This window comes from Stegodyphus dumicola, chromosome 9 (genome assembly GCF_044657685.1).
Source record: "Stegodyphus dumicola isolate Sdum_Otavi_A_Nest chromosome 9, ASM4465768v1".
NCBI lineage: Eukaryota > Metazoa > Arthropoda > Arachnida > Araneae > Eresidae > Stegodyphus > Stegodyphus dumicola.
The window spans coordinates 76,396,412-76,417,877 of NC_140776.1; the positions used below are offsets into that span (position 1 = coordinate 76,396,412).

General features: G+C 32.6%; 1 protein-coding gene across 6 annotated transcripts in view; it reads left to right on the forward strand.

Annotated features, from left to right (window-relative positions):
- Ssdp (Sequence-specific single-stranded DNA-binding protein) overlaps positions 1 to 21,466 on the forward strand; it is a 377,018-nt gene that overhangs the window by 117,682 nt on the left and 237,870 nt on the right. For 4 of the 6 annotated variants that reach the window (XM_085823630.1, XM_085823633.1, XM_085823634.1 and 1 more), the window contains exon 5: positions 8,226 to 8,267. The exons of the other annotated variants lie outside the window; for them this stretch is intronic. In XM_085823630.1, coding sequence (XP_085679756.1) covers positions 8,226 to 8,267 — 42 coding nt within the window. The remainder of the gene's footprint in view (positions 1 to 8,225; positions 8,268 to 21,466) is intronic. 6 annotated transcript variants of the gene reach the window in all.

Sequence of the window (21,466 nt, forward strand, 5' to 3'; positions counted from 1 at the left end):
ACTTATGTTCTGGTAGTATTTAATTAATTTTTCTCATTAATATGATAATTAATGCAGCTTGCTGACTTATACACAGAATCTGTGCTTTCTGGTACGTATGCCCAATGAGAGCTTACAATTCTCATTCTGATGTAAGCTATTACTTGCTTAATATTTTGTATTTTTACAATGAACTCAAAGCCGGGAAACCTTAGCAGTGTTTCACAAAATTCGAAAACGTGTTCTGAATTCTTTTAAAGCGAGACTGAAGCATATAATAGAGTATAAAGAATAGCACTATATGCTTAAAAGAACGTCTGTAACTCCTATTTATAATTAAATTAACAGACTAATACTGGAATTGAAGCGTAGTTTATAAATCGGAAGAAAAATAAGCATACTTTACGCTAAGTCATTTCTTGTAGCATTTGGTGTAATATTTTCTATAGTAAGCATAAATTCAAGAATATATTTTTTGTTATAGTAATACTCGTTATAGGAATGAGATATCATACTGAATAAAAGGGCGTATTGTTTACTCTAAGCCTGTTTCCTCCCGGTAAAAATTGCTCATATATTTAAAGAATGAATAAGCATCGGATGATATGTAGTAATTTAATGCTATGCGGATGGATTTTAATTTTAAGTAAGCTAGTATTTTTGAATGGCGATTATAAAAAAATTTAAGTTCTTATTTGTTTATTTAACTGATTATGGCAGAACATTCGCGGGCTATATGCTTAAGGGAGGGATGCCTTCTCAAAGAAATTTCCAAGGGAAACTGATTCTTATTCACGTTACATGTAGAGAAAAACCACAAAAATGCTCATTTCGTACTAAGCCATTTGCTGGCAAATAAGACCGCAGTCTTCAGTGCGAATTTCAGTGGCAGTGTGCGGGCGAGTAAGATCAGTGGCAGACCCAAATGAAATTGTCACTCTCAGTTCGTAGCCTAGAACGTGATTTTATGCTTTAAGTATGCTTTTAAAATTCCTAGACGAGTCGGACCTTCATCGAAATTTCAAATAGCGTTATCAGAGTTGTAATCGTTTACTTTTTTTCTAAATCTGCATTTCAAGGAAGAGATAAAATAAATGCCTGTACTTCTCGCAGAATTTGCGTAATTTGTTACTATCCACAACCTTGAAAAAGTTCTCTGCCATATATTCATCGATTTATTTTTGCTGTCAGTTTCGTTTTAATGTGTTCCAAGGTTTCTCGTGCAGTTCGTTCTGCGGAATTATTTTTATTTTCCTCCTTTTAATTTTCTTATCGTTGTATGCGTCCCTGTTCGAAGTCTGCTAGAGCGCAAGGTCGCGCTTCCGGTTGTGCCTGGGCAGCTTCCGCAAAACGCGGGGAAATCTCATACGCATTTTCTTATGTGTTTTTTGTCTGCTTCATTTAGGAATGTCTGTTATAGGTGCTGGTTTAAAGATAGAACTTTCAGCAAGGGAGCTTTCTATTTGTATTCCATGTAATGGCGACCTTATTCTTCTAGATGCATTATACTGTTAAGTATTGCGAGGAAATGATGTTGTGAAACCAGTATATAGCTTGTTAAATTTTACCCAACCCTGCGGAATTATCTCGTGGCATATTAAAAATTTATTATGCAGGGTCGGGGGAATTCGAGTAATTCGAATACTCTGTTTTAATCAGCTTGGATAACTGGCGCAATAATTTTATGATCTTTGAACGCAATACATTTAGCTAATTATTCAGTGTAATTTGTGTCTTATAACTGTTTGAATAATAATTTTACTGCATAAAATACGTATTATTTTAATACACTGGTGTCCAAAAACTAAACAAATACTAGTAAAATTAGCATTTCAGCGAAAGAAATATATGTAGTCACTAAATTTGCATACTTAACAACCTGTAAACTAACGTGTTGAAACTACCAGCATGCTAGCTTACATGAATTTTTTAATAAATACGTTAAAATACGTTAGATACTGAAATGCTTTGTTTTTAGCAGAGAATGTATCTCCGCGTTGGGGACTTCGGAAGTTAAACGAAATATCTAAATTCTGAAAAATGAGTAGATGACATCATCTCAATGTTGCCAGGAAGTGGGAGGTAATACGGCATTAATACCTGTAAATAAATGTCCAAGGATCACAAGGACTCAGGATGACAGCTTTCTGTGTTTACAATAAAGATGCTATAGGTCAGTCACTGCGTATTAGCTTTCTTCCGATTTTGCACCTTCGATATGAAGAATTGTTATCTCCGCCAACTGTTTACATTCCACTATATATATATATACAGGGCGTGTCAGCAAATCGGTTACAAACTTTCAGAAGAGAGAGAGAGAGAGTTACACCTAGACAATGGACTATATTATAATTGAAAAAAGACTGAATGAAACGAACTTCATATAGTCATACGAACTTCATATAGAACTAATAAATGGTGACCTGGAGGATGTGATCGTTAAATAGAAGGTACGTGTAATTTTTAATAAAGTAGGAATTCTTTAAAATCGACACAAAAATGGATTTGCTAGTTGAGAGATGAACACCTATCACCTAGACAGTAGAAAAACACAGCAGTGCATGGTCGGAAACGCTTTCTTGGCGCGGTTGTGACAACACAAGACAAAAGAAAGAAGGGCACTAACAGGGTGATATATGGTTTATTATGCTTAGTGCAGCGGAAACTAAGAAATAAGAACGAAAACAGACGACCGTCATCAAAGAAGGTGTTCGAAATTACGTTCGAAACCTCAAGATTGGATCGGCGGGGGTGGTCCCGTACATTGGCCAGCAAGATCACCAGGCCTCACTTGGATTGAGTACTTCCTTTGGGCATACGTCAAAACTTTGGTGTACGAAACGTCCGTTAAAAGTGCTGAGGAACATGTTACTCGTATCGTGGCTGCTGCTGTGGAGATTTAATATTTTCCAGAACATTGTGCCGAAGGTGTGAGATCGGGGTCTGGGGTCGCGATCTCGAATACCTTTATTAATGGCGACCGTTGTCTATTTCTGTTCTTATTTCTTGATTTCTGGTGTTGCTTTCTTCTTTCTGCTAATCTCTGCTGCATAATAAACATATTTTCTCACCCTGTTCTTTTGTTTTGTGTTATTACTATCACGCCAGAAAAGCTTTTTCGACAAAGCATTGCTATGTCATTTTCCATGAACTAGGTGTATACTATCTCTTCTGAAAGTTTGTAAGAGATTTGCTGAGATACCCTGTATATATATATGGTAGTTTATGCAAAATGACCAGTGGTTAGCTTCTCACTGACCTCCTTGCTTGGAGGAACCAGCATAAACTGGTCTAAAGATCACTTTAATTGGATTAACGATAATGGGATGCTGTGATTCTTACGGCTTGATCTGTAGAGTCTTCTTACGGCCGTGGCTTGATCTGTAGAGTTGTTTCGGAAGGTTATTGGCCTAGAAAACATCTAAAATTCGCTATCACGCCAGTAACGTCCGCGAAATCTAACTGCGCATACAGTTGCGGTAGTTTTATGATTTGGGTAAGAAATCTGTCTGCGATCATGCTGGTCTCCACATCTTTTCCTCGCGATCCTGTGACTGCATTGCAGTATAGAGATCATATGCTTTCTTAGTTATATTCACTCATTTCTTGCCTTTCTGTTTTTGTTTATTATTTCAGTATTGATCATTTTCTGTGCCTTTTCCCAAGCTAATGTCTTGTTATATCCTACCATCTGTTAAAATTCCACTGCTTTTAAATAAATACTTTTCAAGTTATTTTTTTGGGGGGGGGCACTTTGTTGCTTTGCTTTGTTTTGGACATGATTGTTCTGGAGGGAGACTATATGAATCAGCTAATAATATAACAGTTTGTCTTTTAAAGATAAACGTTTGTTAAAGCTGTCATTGCTTCATTCCATAAAAATAAATTTATATAAATTTTGAAATTTATATGAAATATGTGCTGATTTTGAAATCTGTCGTACAGCATTTTCGAGCAATATGTTAAACATTCTCCCTCTACATAACGCGTTGCAGTATCCATATACGCGTTGCAGTATAAAGTATATTTTTGATAATGAAATGGTTAAGGAATGTAGAATTAGAATCTGTTATTTGTTTAATAGGGAGAGTATTTTATAGTAAATGTTTATTATGGTTAGATAATTCAAATTAAAAAACAAAAACTCTTGTTTTTTCCCCTGTGCTGTTTTGAAATATTTTCGAATAATTGAGTACATTTCCTAAAATTTTAAGAAGTTCTCTTTTTAATACTTCTATGTTTACATGCAATACCATATATATGATTAATTTAAAATTTACGTTAATATATAAGAAATGTATCAGTGTTTGCCATTGGTTTAGCTTTCTTTCTGATAACAAAGAATGCTAATTTAAAGGAATATTGTAAAGTACAGCATACAAATGTGTACAGTGGTAATATAACATGTAAGCAATGATTTAAACCATACTTCGATGACAACTCACTCATCAAACATTCAAAAGCTTTCTGTAATCGATTGAGACAAAAAAGTAGAGGTTGAATTTTCATGAGACTTATCACTTTTTTGGTTTCCTTTTACGTAGCAATTGAGCCAGAAATAGCATGTAATCCAAAGCATTTATAATGATAGTCTGATTAAATCTTGACTTTGATTTATTAAGCAGTTTTACTTTTTATTGCAGTAAAAATTGGAAAAAGTAAAATATCTTAGAATGCCTACAACTTTCTATATAGATTATGAAAATTTGCAGAGCGCTTGATTGTATATTTGAAGTTGTCTAGATTGTTATCTGTTTCTTTAAAAGTAATCTAATTAAGCAAAATCTTTATCTGAACTAAAAAGATTTCGTAGCGATTTTTATTCTCTATCATGCTTTAGAAATTTGAGATGCAATCCAGTTGCCGTTTACTGAAAGTATTTCATCTTTTAGAAATGCTAGGGGGAATGTAAATTTTCCGTATGCTTAAGTTATACTTTGAAAGATGAGCATATGTGAATTATCCCTTCATTAACTCCAGAATTATGAACACTTATTTTTATCAAAAGACAAATACTTTTGATGCGTCTATTTGGCTTTTAAATTTGATATATTTTTATTGCAAAGCGTTCTTTCCATATAAGTTAGTTTGTCGCATGTTTACTTCTTGACGGCTGTTTTGTTGCATGAGCAATTTATGTAATATGCATGAGAAATCGGAGTGGCGAAGAAAAATGTTGAACTAATTAATAATTAAATATTGCATGACTTCTAAAGTAGAATAAAGAACGTGGAAAATATTATCGTATTTCTCGGCTTTATAATTAACGCAATATGAAATTTTTGTTATGTACTATAGAGTGCGCTTTTTTTGATACCGTAATTCCAAACATCAAAATACTATCCGTATGCTAAGTAATCATAAATATCTAGTGATTGATTAGAAGGTATTGTATTTTTTTGTTCGCAAAAGTGTTTGTGATTTATACAACTTTGATTGGTTACATTACGAACATCCTGGAATTCTTCAAAATGTCCATGAGTATATCATGCAGGGTTAAATAAAACGAATTAATCATCGTCATTAATTTTGCATGATTAAACGAGGGGAAATATTGTCTAAATTTTGCATCACATCAGTTCAACGTAGGCAATTAAAGCCATCTTTTCAGCGTTGAGGAATAGAATTCAAGAAAGAATGAAGTTTCCCTTTTTTCCATTATCATAATCGATCTTTAGATACATTCAAAAGTCTTTGTATACCTGTTAAAAATGTAATATAAAAAATACGTTAGCTATCGACGTCAGCATTTGAATAAACTGAAATTCTTTTGCGAATAACCTTGCCGTTGATGATAGTGTGATGTTCTTAAACAGCGCTATGAGATGTTTTAGAAATCAGTAAACCGTTTCTATGTAAATATTCTGAAATGGCGCCTGTAAACTTCTATTACCTTAATGTCCTTGACCTTATAATGCATAAAGTCCCACCCTTAAGCGGCCTTCGTGTCGCGAAGAAGCCGCTGACCATCGAATGGTTTCTCGGGGTGCGGTTTGTGTTACCATTGGGCAGAATGCCAATGAAGCAGTGTTGGTTCGAGGAAGTGAACGACTTGGAAAGTACTCTTTCTCCTTTGGTACTTGTTGGGTGAACTTAAATGCGAAGAGGAAGTGGAGGTCGGATTGATGGGTTTTCTCCTCATTTTTCATGCGGTCGTTTAGTGTGTGACTCGCCTTTTCCTCCTGGTATTTTGTTTTCATTCTTCATGAATCCTCTAACAAGTAGAGGAAGTGGCGTGTAAAGGTGGCTTTTGGGCAATGTCTGGAGTCAGCTTGCTGGGAAACACTATTTACAGGTGTCTTGCGAGGCCAGATGGCTTAAAAGTTTTGCTGGAATTAGAATTTGTCTTTAGGCTTGCTCGCTTGCAACGTAATGATTGAAATGCAAATTATTATTTTTTATTTCCTACGTAGTAATGATGCGTCTTATGTATCTTAGTGTTTAATTACCAGGGAGACGTTTTTGATTAATTTAATTTGAAGTTAAATAAATTCATTATTTTTCATTAACAGTTTATTTCTTTTGCGGCTGTTATTGTTGCCTTTCCTAAACTATAAGTGAAAAGTCTGCCATTATATCATCTATCCTAGTTTCTTCTTACTTTTGTACTTGAAGTTTACATTGCAATTTATGTACGAATGAGAGATCTTAGCAGTTTTCAAGTGAGCTTTTGCTGCGTAATATTTTTTAAACAGCGAAGAAAAAACAAGAAATGTCATTTTAGTTGCGCTCGTTTCCTTTTAAATCATGCGCTTGTATATTGTCAATTTGGTTTAGTGTTCTTAAACCAAATTGGCAATATGTAAGTATATGAATAAATGTCAAATGAAGCATTTTTCCACTTTCGAAAATCAAAGGGATGAGTCTTGTTTTGGAGATTCTTCTCGCATGTTCTATGATTTTTTTAAAATTTCGTTCTGTTTTTTCGCTTTGTTGATGAACTTTGTTGATTTTATATTAGTGAAGGAGTTACATTTATGGCAGATCGTAACTCAGAAATAGTCTCCTAACATGGAAATGATTATGTGGAGTTTGAACAAAAATTGTCAGTTAATCCATGGAATGCTGCAATCTGTAAATATTTAGAGGAAAATTATTTGCATAAAGTACCAGATCTGCATGTATAATAAAAATTTAGAGGAGAATAGTTAGAACTGAATTAAGGAAAACTGATATATTTTCGTAATACCTTTATAAGATTTTCAATTTCTCCTTTCTCTGAATACTTAAATATTCTGCAAATTTTTTAAATAATGCTTAAAATTTCCACTGTAACACATTTATAATCAAATGAAAAAAATGTCAAGTCAGCAACTTTAATAAAAGCACGATAAGTTAGTGAAAAACAGCGCAGAATGTCTTAATCATAACTTTTTAGTTTTTGACATAGTTATTTATGTCATTCTTTACTCAGCAAGCCTTTTCTTCTCGAGTTATTGTTGATTTTGATCAAATTTTGCGAATAATATTTGTGTAGAACCTGGAATTGAAATTTCAAATATGACTTTTTTATAATATATTATAATATGTGTTCTAAAACTGTACTTAGGAGAAATTCGGAACATATAATCTGAAAATGCTTTCGCAGCGGTTTTCATTCTTAATGATTAGTAATATTGTTTTGGCCAAAAAAATTTTACGGCGCTTTAAATATTAATTTAAGATACATTCTGAATAATTAGGAATGCTGAAGCTTTTCCTGTTTCCTAACTATAGATGCCTTATAGTTAAATAACGAAATTCAGAAAGTTTTGGGATTTTAGGTATTATGAAAGTTGTTGATCTAGAATTAGGTATCGCAAATATAAATTAAAAACCAGGCGGAGTCAATAAAATCCATTACAGTAACAGATTTAGTTTCCAATGAAGTGGACTGGCTGTTTACGATGCTTATTGTTTACCGCGTATTTAACCTAGCACATTATCCAGGTCTTCTTTGACCTGGATAATTAGAAAATCCTGCGTGGAAATTAGCGCGTCTTAAAATTTGATAATTTACATGTATTTTGTTACAATTCAAATAACTTTTGCAGTTATTTGGTAATGAACACGAGTTTGATTACTAGAATTAATTTCAGTGTCTTCTTATTTTTTCAAGTAGTAGTTAGAACTAGATGTACTCGACATAGCTGAACCAAATGAGCAGTGTATATGTAGCTCTGTGTATACGTGTTCGTAACCTATTTAACTTGTATAAATTCTTAATTAAATTATTTTTAATAATTTTTATTTATTTTTAATTTTAGGGGTTTGTCAATTCGGGGTATGCAGTCAACGGTATTGCACATGTAAGTACCTAAATTTTATTTCCTTTTGATTAGGTGCTTTAGTCTTAATATTGCGAAGCTAATTCACTTTTGTAAAGTACAAGGGGCTCTGCGATTGATAAAAATCTAATCACTGTTACCTTTTGTGGTTAAGATTCGTGATCTTTGAATAATTGTTCTCAAGATACTCATTCAGTGTTTGTTTCCGAACAACAGTGCCAATGCCTTTTCACTGTTCAGTAATTTTAGAGTTCTTATTTCGGTGATATTCATTAGTTATTTGTCTGTTCATTAGTTTTAGGAGTTATAGAAATTAAATTGGTAACTGTGAGGGGGAAAAAAATAAAAGAGGCATGTGTGTTGGGTGTGTTTTAAATAAATTTTTTCATTAAAAATTAGGAAATGTTTTTATTTTCGTCTTTGAAGGCATGAAATAGTTTTATCAAAATGTTTCGTGTTTTATTTTTTCTAAAAATAGCATGTTACATTGTAAGAAGAAGCGTTTACTATATTTAATGACCCCAAAAAGAAGAAAAATATTCATATTAGCTTAAACGGTTTCTAGAACAGAAAGTATGATAATTCAAGTAAATAATTGAACAGATTGGGATTTTTAGACTATTATTCAAATTAAAACAATTTAATTTTCTAATTTGTTTAATTTTTCATTAACAGGATTAAGTATTGTCAGAGTGGAAAATGTGCACAGCTTTTTAATAATTCAGTGTTTTTCAGATCCTCTAAAAAATTTAAAATATGAGTTTTGATAATTAAGACATATGTTTAATGTATGTTTGTTTTATTATGTGTATGCTACAGACATTGCATTAAATATTTTAATTTTTAGTGTAATATTTCCTCAAAAATCATATAAATAAAACTTGCGTGGGAATTATTGTAAATTCTTATTCCAATTTTATACATTTTTTTAAATCTTATAATTCCCTAATTTTTTAAGAGGTTATCAGTTAGGATAAGTTTTTGGACATTTAGATCGGTTGGTTTATATTTAGGAACTAAAAATTAAGAAGCGGAGGAATGGTTTAGTCATTCTTAAACGTTAAACAATTAAGAAAAGTAGTGCTGTTTATATATAATCTGTAGGATATGCCAAAATTCGTTTTTGAATATTGGATCTGTTTGCTGCTTGTGTGTTCGTCGCTTTTCTAAATCAATAATAGCTTTTGGGTTTTTTCTTCTTTTTCCTCTTTTTTAAATTTCGTGCTTCGTCGTGTCGCGCGTCCCCCGTCTTGGCCATTTGCCATCCGGCGCTCAGCCCTGACCTTGCTGGGCAAAGGAAGTGCTAACGGCGGCCGCTTGGGGAAAAGAAGAGCATTGAATAATAGGGTTGGGGAAGAGGAGGAAAACGATGTGGTTGCTTAGCAACCGCCGTTGCTTTTTCTCTTGCGGCTCTCGTTGCCCAGTGGATAGGGTTGCGTTAGTGGGGCGCAAAAATAAAAGGGGGCTTTTTGCATATTGCTTACTTTAGTTTTATTGTAATTATTTCTCGAGAGGTATGAAAGCTAATCAGGTAACTTATGAGAATCACTCAAGTCTTCATAACCTGTTTTATTTGCATTGATCGTTAACAGTTAATTGAACATTTGATTTTATGTAATGTATTGCTGTATTATTTTAGAATACTTCGCCAGTATAATCTCTACATACAGTAAAAGAAAGAGTCTGTGTGTCTTTCGTTCTCGCTGCGCGTAAGTTAATAGACCCAGAGCTACGGAATTTGGTACGTAGGTGCATCTAGACATGAGCCAGTGCAACTCGAAGTGATTTCTTCAAAATTCGAATCAGATTTTTTAAAAATTTTATTTCGGTTTTATCGCATCATTTTGAACAGTTTTAGAAATATGGTTTTGGCAACAGTTTTTTATTCAGTTGTAAACTGGACTGCTGAGTGTTGAAAATCAGCACTGTTGCCACTTGGAAAAATGAGGGCGATCATTCTGTGCATTTTTTTAATTTAATGTTTCTCTTGGATACTGGACGTTTGTTTAGAGAAGGCAACGGGAAGTTGGTTAATTTATTTATCGGGATTATTAATATTTGTATTAAGGGATATTGCTTTTTTCATTGTAATTTTGTTATATGAAATACTTTTTTTTAATTTGTGGGTTTATATATATAAAATTCTGCGCAGTTATTTTAATTTAACGTTTAGTGTTTGTTCCCTTCAGGCATTTTCTCGGTACATTTAAAAGCCAGACAAGGGCTGGCAGCGTAGCTTCTAGCAAAGTAATATTTATCCGAGTCCTATTCTTGTATCATTATGTTCGCTTAAATAAAATATTTATTTATTAACAAATAAAATATTTATTATTAATAAATAAAATACTTATTTTTATTTATTTATTTCATATTCCTCAGATATAAATAAAATGTTAGATACAAATATGTAGCAAGTTTTCTCCTTCTTGGTTCTTTTGCAGTAAAAACTGAGAAACTACTGAAAAAGGAATGATATTACATACGTATTATTTCATATTATTCTAATAATGTAATGTTTAAGTACATAATAACAGTAAGTAGTTTTATATACTAGATAATATGCTGCATTTCTGCTTACCCAGTGACCAAGATCACTGAAATTTGATAGCTGGAGTTCGTATTCCGGGTACTGAATGGATCAGTACTGAACTTCAAATGATTGTCATCATGTATAACTCAAATGTGAACCGGTTTCTCTTCGAATTAATGCCAGGACGGTGTTTCTCCAAAAGTAAATAGCTCGTGAGTGCTTTGTCGCAGTAAAATACAAACATCCTACCTAATTTTTGTAAATAAACATTAGGCAATACTTTTCAAAGATTTTGATGAAAATACTTATTTTGGTTGATAATTTATTATTTGATTAATTTTCGAAAAAATGTTTCCTCTGTGAATATGAAAAATCTGTATTTAAAAAAAAAAAAAAAAAAAAAAAAAACAGCTGCATCCTTAGAAAAATTCCTGAATGATTTTGCCTTTAGAAGTAGATGTTTCTTTAGTGGTTTTCAGAGTTGATATTGTTCACTTCTTTAGTGGTTTTCAGATTCAAAGTTGTTGAGGAAATAAATGGATTGACACATTTTTCATAGAAAATTTTGTTTAGTGAACATTGTTTTTAATGCTGATGTTGATTTATATTTTATAGAATCATATACGATTTTCAGAGTAGAATAAATTTATTATTGTATGGTGCTAAAATAGTTTTAAAGTTATGGTGTTAAGAAGATATTAAGACGTTTAAGATCTATTTTTTATTGGAGGAAATAGTACTATTAATGCTTTCACTTAATGGAGTTTCTTTTTCCGTTCGTATAACTTCGAATTAAATTTTAATCATTTGATCTCAACTTAAGTGAAACATAACTATTAGGTTTTGGGTAGGAAATCCCACCTTGGAAATGTTCCTTTTTCCTTTTCGAGACAATGATATCTCATTTCAAATTCTCGTGACCCCCCCTCCCCGTCAAATACTCACTTCCATTAATTTCTCAATTTACCTTCCTCTCTCCATTGCACAGCATATCCACTTTTATTTAAAAATAGAATGGATTTCACTTTTTCCTCTCTTACCAAAAATAATGTATTGGAGGAAGTGCGCTGGCGGTACCGTAAAATGACAAATGGATACGCTTTTCGATTCTCGAGTTGAGTTGGCGGTTATTTTGAAGTGCTGGTTTTAAATATCAATTTTATAGTCTCGGTTGGGATAAACTATCCGATAGCCATATTCGTGCAATCGAATTTTGAGGCGGCCTCTTTGATATTCAAGCATAAAATCTATTCAAGCCCCCGAGCGGTAAAAGTCGTTGAAAACTGTTAGTTCGGCCAGAGTTTCAATCCCAGCAAACGAGCTTGCGAAATATTTTGCTTTGATGAACTTATATCGTGAAGATATGTGTTATTGATGTTTTGATAATTAAAAACGCAAGGTGCGTTTTTAATTATCAAAATGTTATGTTAAGACCATCTCATTTTATAATCGAGTAACTCGAATGACAGTGAACGATTGTGTAAAGTAACAGGAAAAGGAATTAGCGAAAAGCGAAATCGTACGTATGCGAAAGAAATTTTTTGTGATGAAAAATCAGAAAGTGTTACTTAAAATAGGATTATAGCTCGCTGACCTTTTGACAGCATCATATGCGTAGGAAGTTGGCATGGAAACTTAGGATGTTATAAGATACTGAATATAGAATTTTAAACACCGTAGTTTTATATTCCATTATAGGGAGAGAGATAGATATATATAAGGTAGTTAACTGAAGAATTAGTCAGTTGCACGACGTTTTTTCTAAATTATTATTATTTTTATTATTTTAAACGATATCAAATGATTATCTAAGAATATGTTATAAGGATTTTAAGAATGGTGTTCATAGACTGCTGAGCAAGCTCGAAGCAGTATAAAATGAGAGACTGATACGCCGAAATGCACTGGGAAATTGCGTTTATTCGTTTGGCTTTTTATTAGAGATTGTATATGCTCCATGTAAGAAGGCATTATGTTACGTCTTCTGTAAAAAAGATACTAGTATAACTTAGAAATAAATCGTAGTAAAATCGTCGTTTATCTGGATTCGGAATTATCATATTTCGGCATTGCTCACGTTGCTCGAGACCTAAGAATTAGTAGGATAATCTGCAGGAGAATTATCAGGAGGACCATTCAAAGGATCTGAGGTTTCAACGTCCCATACTCTTTAATGTCCGAGATTACAAACATCTTAACCACATTGCTGTTAGGAATTGTGCAGCCACATCACGTGCCTTGGCTCAGCAAATGGGTAGTGACGAGCATTAAACTTCCACCCTATACATACAATGTCATGGATTGTCAGCAAGGCGTCCGTTAACGTTGCAGCATAGGAATAAGCGTTTATCAAGGTGCATTCAAGAATGCCCGTGGACACATCAGTGGAGTAATAAGGTATTTCTCCCGCCTTCTCGGCATGCCGTCGTGGTGTGGTGGTCTGCACGCTGGGCGCGTATTCCAGAGGTCCGCGGTTCGATTCCCGGCGAGGGCGTTGCTCATTTTTCATGACTCCTGCTTCCAAAAAAATACGTAATGTCTACAGAGTGACATCGTCTTTTCTGACGGAATCCGCTTACAGCTTCATGATGGCTATGTTCTTGTGTGGAGGCACCAAGGCAAATGAACATTGAAAGCTTGCCTTCTTCATCATCAGACAGGTCGAGTACTTGGATTCATGGTCTGAGGTATTATGATTGTACACATCCTGTTCACCTCTAGTCTGTTTATACAGTACTTTAAACAGCCACCTTTACATTTCTGAGGTTTTTTAGCTCATTGTTGTGCGAGGATACTTTCCGTCCACATTTCACTAGGACAGTAAGAGACCGCTTGTTGCTGACATTGTCCTGCATTTCGTCAATTTGCAGGTTGTTCGACTCCTCCTCTTCCCAACATGTGATTTCGACTCCTTATTAACTGAAAACATCTGGTCAGTGGTTACAAACCGATAAAATATCTAGCTAATATCACAGATGAACTGTAATTTGGAACTGTGAAGCCACATGAATTGCAATATCCATAATTGCCATCTAAAGGTGTGTTTGTTACCATGCCCAGCTCCTAACAATTCCTATTGTTGCTAGAAGCGGATGTTCAAAGACTGATTCCTGCATATATTTTTCTTCAAAATTAGCTGAACTTTTTATCAGTTCATTCTTTCGTTATAATGTATTTGTAAAATAAGATGATTCTGCCAACTGCTTTCCTTCAAAGTATAGCACTTTTAATGACCAGCAGTGTATATCTACACTGACCAGCATTGTTTCTTAAATTTATAGTAAAATTTTGGCTACTTGCATGTTCATCGATGCTTCATCAAGTGATTCTCAAAATCGTGACGTTTATAAACTTCTGTAACCTCTAGCTTGGCAGGGAAGGGGGAAGAAGGTTAGCGAACCGGGAGGGGGAGAATTTTTTGGGCGTGTGAATGAACGGCAGAGTGGCGGTCAACAGGTTTTTGTTTTATTTTTCTCATTGCATCCGCTCCTTTTTTATCGTCCTCCCTCTTAAAGTTTTTTTTTTTTTAAATACATCGTCTTTATTTTATTTTAAATTTGTTTCGTTCTGTCTGATTTTTATTCTTGATTTCCCACAGCAAAAACAAGCTTTTCCTTTGGATGACGTTGTAACTTTATGTAGTATTAGTGTAAATCTTATTTTTATTTAATTCATACACGAATCAAAGTTTTTAAAACATTGAGAGTAGCTTGAGTTACGTGTTAAATTTTATACCTCTCCTTATTTGAAGTTATTTTCCCTGAAACTCTGCTGATTTTCATTTTCTGTTATAATTTCTTTATAAATTTATGTATAGAGATTTCTTTATTTTCATATAGCGTTATTAAAAGTAACATATATAGTATTCATTCATTGTTAAAACTATATTTAGCTTGAAATTCAGCATCTCTTTATATATCTCTGGCATAGATTATAATAAAATATAATAAAATAAAAAATAAAAATAATAATCTGAAAGGTTTCAGATTTTAAATTACATACAAATGGGCTTTTTTTAACATTTTGTGTGTTATTTTTATGTATTAAATATCATGTACTTCGCACTTAAACCAAAAAATTCAGTTCAACAGCAGTATAGCAAAATAACTTTAATATGAGCATATCTGTAGAATTTCCGATACAGAGTCTCGCGCGCTGGGGAGAAAAATGTTTTTCTTTTCTGTACACTGTTGCCATTGCTCGCTTTGAAATCGCTCAGTTTGTTAATCAAAAATTTGTTGAAGTGGTACAAAATATGAAATCGATTATAAAGCAAATTTCAAATTCAAATTAGGGCTTCCACATGCCCATATTCTATGGAAGATACGTTATTCAAATTTTGATGGCTCTAGGTGCAGTAGTTTTATCATACTGCGAGAAACATACATACATTCATGCAGATTCTTCATTATTTAATTTCTTTAAATATAATACAGGACGATAATATTTGGTCGCAACAATTTAAAAAGTGAAACAACGCTTATCGCGAATCGACTTAAAATACCAAAACGAAATAATAGTACTTCTGGGCAATTTGCCCTTTTAAAGTAAAAATCTGACAAGATCAGGATTTTCTGTTAAACTTATTACACAAATCGTCTGGTGAATAGAAGAAACACTTTTATCTGTTTGGTGGGGTTTTTTTTTTATTTATTTATTTTTTATTTTTATTTTTTTACTTATTCATAAAGTAAATCAAAACCGTTTTATAAAAGTCTGAGTATAGCTTATTTCAATTAAAAAAACGTTGACCGCATTTAACAACGTCTATTAATTTTCTGAAGCATAAATAATTATAAAATGACATGGAATATTGGGTTTCTTATCTACTTATGCTATTTTCACCTTTGTTTTGCTGTAAAAGTGTGGTAGCCATTTAGGGGCCTACCAGTTTAAAAAAAAATATAATAACTGTTATAATTGCTCGTGCACTTCCTAATGAATTTATGTTTTTGAGCCTCTTTTTGGTAGCGTACAGTAGTTGGATACTCTGTGTGCGTACAGATTTCTGATAGATTTACAAGGGAAAATTGATTTTGGCGATTTTGTTGCTTCGCGTGAAGGCTCGCAGTCTTTTCATTAGGTTATATTTTAAGAACATAAATATTTTACCGAAGAGTGTAATTCAGTTCTCTCCCTTATATATTTTATAATACAAGCAGAACAAAACATACTCTACGGCCCGCACCTGTTAGCTCATTACCTTCTTAAACTGGTCCTCATGTATACTAAAGTTGTCCTCATTACTGTAGCATAATTTCTAAAAACTTGTTCTGCATGGAGAACAAACTATTGATTTCTTTTATTCTTTTCCTCGGAAGGGGTATACACACACACATATGTGTGTACTTTTGTATGTGTCATATTACAAGATCCTTTTTCAAAAGCCGTCATCATAACCATGCACGTACAGTTGCATATGATTATAATGAAATAAAATGTTATACAGATCTATTAAAAATATATATAAAGTACCGATTTTAAAAGTTGTTTTGCAGCAGCTGGTATTATAAGAGAGCCCCTGCCAAAATTATCATTGTCTTTGTTATTCAGTTATGAAATTCTATATTCGAATAAATCAGTAAACAAATGTCTTCTTCTCTTTCCTGGTGGAGTATTTATTTTACTACTCGTAAAGATTTGACGATGTTTTTCTTGTTTATGTTAACTATTTGTTTTGTTTGAAAATTTTCGGCACGAGCTTTAATTAGAACTTATGCATCAAATGAAGATAATTTTAAGGGGCAGAGAAGAAACGTAACAAATCGACCCTATAAATAGTAAACACGACAGAGCATTTTGAACTATACGCTACTGCAGTTAGATTTATTGTAAAAAATGAATCTACATTCGTTCTCCTTCAACAACGACTCTTCGTCCAGATCGTGAACCAGAGGTCAGTAGCCCAAACAAACGGCGGGGGTTCTAGTCGGTGGAATCTCCCCCGCTCCCCTCCTTTCTCCATTCTTGCCCATTCTCTCCAACGAACCGGTAGGGTATCCTAATTTATACAAGCGCCAGCGCCACCCCTCGGTGTGAGAGCAGCCCTTTCCTGCCAAGAACACCAGGTAGAATCGTGAGAACATGCATTTTCCCTATCTCCATCCTCGGTAAAAGAAGTTCGTTAACAAATAAACAACAACGAACGAGGTGCCTTTTTTTAATGAAAATACGTTTCGGGTTTCCGATAATGATAAACATGACACCCGTTTCCTTTGCTAAGACGAATTAATTTGGAGTACATTTCTTTTACCTTTTGGAAGTGGTTATGTGTATGTTTCGAAGTTATACTCTGTACCTGAGTTCTAATACGACTTTTCATCGTCACACGTTACATTCATTCTTCTCAGTTAGTTATACAGAAAGAAAGCTATTCCAACTCGTTGATTATCTTTCATTTAGCTGACGTCTATTGGAAGAATTTTGTCGTATGTAACTAGTTGTGTTTCCTCTTCATTTTAAGTGGGCCGGCTTATTCGTTCTTGTAATAATTAAATAATTTTACTCGCGTAAAATTTCGTGTTCTTGATTTGGCTTTAGTATGGCCAATCAATTATTTGTGGAATGGCTTCTTTTTTTTTTTTTTTTTTTTTCTTTAAATGGTTTAAATTGTACGGTTAGCGTAAAATATTATGAACTTGTTTTACTTTACGATATAGATTTACTTGACTTCCCTTGAATAATGTTACCGCTGAAAATCTTTTATTTGTGTGGCCGATTCCAGCACGTCTTCTTGGGAAAAATGAATTAAAATTAGCAGCCTATTATCGCGTATTACTTTTTTTTTTATTTACCTGTAATGAATGAATACAAAAATGAAAATGGTTAACATCATTTCTCGTATATTCTGAGTAGAAACAAGCTTCCTGCATGAGATTTTTTAGGGTTTTATTACATTATTGCTTTCTTCTTAAATCTTCCGCAAAAGACTCCACGGAAGGTTTTAGATAAATATTAATTCCTTTTTAAATAATAAATAATTATAATTAAAGTTTCGTAAACCTATGCTCATTTTGAGATTTTTGGGGGCAGGGAGTAAGAATTCATTTTTACTTGCTTTTTGTAATTGTCCTATGAAATCTTGATCTTTTATCTAAAAAATTCTGCCTAAGAAATTTGATGCGTTATGAGATTTGTATTAGAATTTAATATGAAAGTTTGAAAATATTTAGAGTACTGCCTTATTTCTTTTTCATTACATTATCTTTAATGTAATGAAAAAGAAATGTGGAAAACTTCAAGATTGATCAAGACCTTATGATCTGGGTAAAAACTTTTCAAGAATGTTCAGTTTATTAAAATTCAAGACGTTTTGAGGAAAATCTAAAATCTTTCGATGCAGAGTCCGATTTTATTTTATTTATTTTTGTTTGTTTGGCTCTCTGAAACACAGTGATAAATGGATGGTGTTTCGTAATCGTAGTTTTTAGATTTTGTGTAAGTTTTTATATTGGGTTGCGGAGTTATATCACGTGATTCTTGCCCTATTTATGTCACTTCCGTCTATTGTAAAGTTAATCTGCTTCAACTTAGATAACGAAAAGCCGTTGGTTTCTTTCTTTCTTCTTTCTTCTTTTTTTTTTTTTCCCACTTTGTACATGCAGGTGAAAGAAGCAATATCCTGCGGCTGCAAAATATTATTTTAATTTTTAATACATAATCTTGCTCAACGGAAAATTTTATTTGTAGTACTTAGACTCTTTCTTCGTATATTTGTTTTATTTTTCTGAAAAAAATATTGTGGATTTCTTTTGTCTTATCTGTTATTGCTGCTTATAAACTGAAACATGTTTCCATTAATGATTGGAAAAATATATTGTATTATATCTGACCGATAGAATGATATTGCAATGAAAGTGAATTTTCTAAGTAATCATCTCATGAAATTATTGATAATTTAATATTGCTTCTTCTCTTTTTTTTTTTTTTTTTTTTTTTTTTTTTTTTTTTAAACAAATGCACTAAATGCAACTTTAATTACTGCCGTGTTTTTCCTTTTAGTTTACTTTTTTTTAGTTATGATAGCTTAGTTTTTAATGATTGTGCTCTTTAGTGTTAGTCATCCAACTGTTTATGATTTTGTTAATTCCAGTTATCTGATCCCATAAACATACTGTTGTTCTTTCAATGACAATGGCACCTATAAAATGTAATTTTTCTTGCTTTTTTTGTAACATAATTTTAAAATTATGTCACTTGAACATTGCTGTTACCTATGATAGTTACGTAATTAATTCATTTTCTTGAATATGATTGTCAGTTTAGTGTTGTATAGTTGCTATTGATTATGCATTATTAAGATGTATGCAATCAATAAGGAAGAGTTTTAGAAGCTGAAAATACTATGACCTGTTATATGATATTTTGTCGATATCAGAATCATTTTTTACGTATTCAAGAATATTAATATAATCTTACAAGCTTACAACTATAGCCTATATTCTAGTGTTTAATTTTTTGTTGTTGAATTGAGAATATTTTAACATTTATATTTATCACTGATTTTTAGTCTTGTTTTAAATAAGTCTCAAATAATTCATTTAAATTTCGTATCAATGATTTCTGAGAATTCTTATTTTAAAAAAAATCTAAAAAATTTTCATTCGCCTAATAAAAATTATTGCTATTATTATTTTCATTCAACTTCCATAATGCCATATACTATTAGAATTCTGTTTTTAGCTTCCCTTATCAAATCAGACTTTCTTTTGATTCTGTGTGGTTTCTGATGTATAAAAATAATGTTTAATGCGGGCAGATTTCTGTCTTCAGTTTCCAGTTTTCATAATTATATTTTAAAAAAATTGATTCGTTAATTCATGTTCTGGTTAAGCTAACATTAGGTTCTGACGTCAATATTGGGTATCAGTTTTTTTTTTTTTTTTTTCTTTCTTCTTTTTAATAAATGTTATGCTCGAGAACAGAAATGGTATAGTATTTCTCCGGAGTGAGAGAATGAATGGAACTAAGGAGGAAGAAGGAAGGGTAGGAGGGGAAGAGAGCGAAAAGAAGTGCGATGATCGGTGACGGCGTAGGAAGAACGGGATGAAAAAAAGGGAAAGTTTAGAACATGCGCGTGCTCTGAAGAGGTCAAAAGTCAAGGTGAACATTTCACAGAATGGGCTTTTACTGCAAACATCCCCCCCTTTTTTTTTCGTTTAAAACTTTTTTAGTCCTCGACTCTACCCTTCTAAAAGACAAAATAGTTTCAACTGCTTTTTAAGGAAGAAGGCAGAAATTGATAGAAAATATGATTGGGAGGGGGAGCAGGACCAAAAAATTCAAAGCATTTATTTATATTTTGTTACAATGTTTTAGAATGACATAATTTTTTATAACTCCTCCCTTCCAGTCCTTGTGACCTTGTCTTACGAGTTTTGTTATGAAAGACTGCCTCGTATTTTTTCATAACTGTTTGCAACCTATTTTCTGTCTTTCAAAGAAAACCTCAGTAATCTGCTGAAGGTACAAAATGCTCTTTTCATCTTAAATTAATGCAGAAGTTTCTGTGATATAATGCTTGCATATAATGTTGTTAATTGTTAAAAAGTTATTTAATTCTAATTGGCCGGAATTTTTTTTTTTTTTTTTTTTTTTTTTTCCGTTTGTTATGTAAATAATAATAAGCCCAAGGATTCTCTAACGAATCGAATAACAACTTTTAACAGGTGAAGATATCCCGAGCAAATTATTAAATCTTCATGAATTTACATCCCGAATATAAATAATAAAGCTAATATAAAAGAAAAGTATTGCAACACATAACGTTTTCTAAATATAAAGATTAATCCGCTGAACGTGCGTCAAGGCCACGCACATTTTTACTCTTCGCCTTGTCTAATATAAGATAGGCTTTAGGTAATATTAATTAAAATGTGTGAACTATGCTTAATTATTAAGCGGGCTTAGTTTAAGCATTAGAAACAAATCCGCTCCAGCATTTTTGGCTTCCTGTGGAGTGGGTGCTTCGTTTAAATAAGATACAGTATAATCTATACATGTAACTATACATGTAACTAGTTATTGCTTCAGAGAACAATTTTGCTGGTGCTCACCGGAAATTGGCGACCTACGCAGATGCCTAAGTCGCTAATGCTTGGAGTTGACTCTTAATATAAAATTATATTCCAGGGGTTGTCAACCGGGTGGGGGGGATTCTCCTCTGGGGAAAATTACATAGTTTCAAGGAGGGAATGTGGTCAGTCTTTTATTTAGCTATTAAGTATTTAGTTTATGAATATAAAAAGCTACGTTTATTCAAGTTTTGGTATTTAGCAACATTTCTGTACTTTTCTTGTTTAATTTATAAAACACATCAAAATAATCTAAATTTAAATAAATGTGTATGCACTTTTCGAATTTTGAAAAAGGGAGGAATTATCGTCTATGAATGATTAAAAGGGTTGCAGGGGGTAAAAAAAAGGTTAAGAAACCACCACTATACTATAGTCGGTGTTAGAAGTTTATTCAAAATTTTTGTTTTATAGAAACGCATATTATAAAGTCATTTTTACCCCTTGAAAATTTTGACGTACAGGATGTTTGGAAATGATGGCACGACAAATACCTGGTGAATGATTTGTCGTAGACACGTCGATCTATAAAGAAAAGTGAGTCAAATAAGGTAAGCCGAAGAATTATGACAATTTTAGTCACGTGATTATTTCATTAAAATACACGAAATTTAATT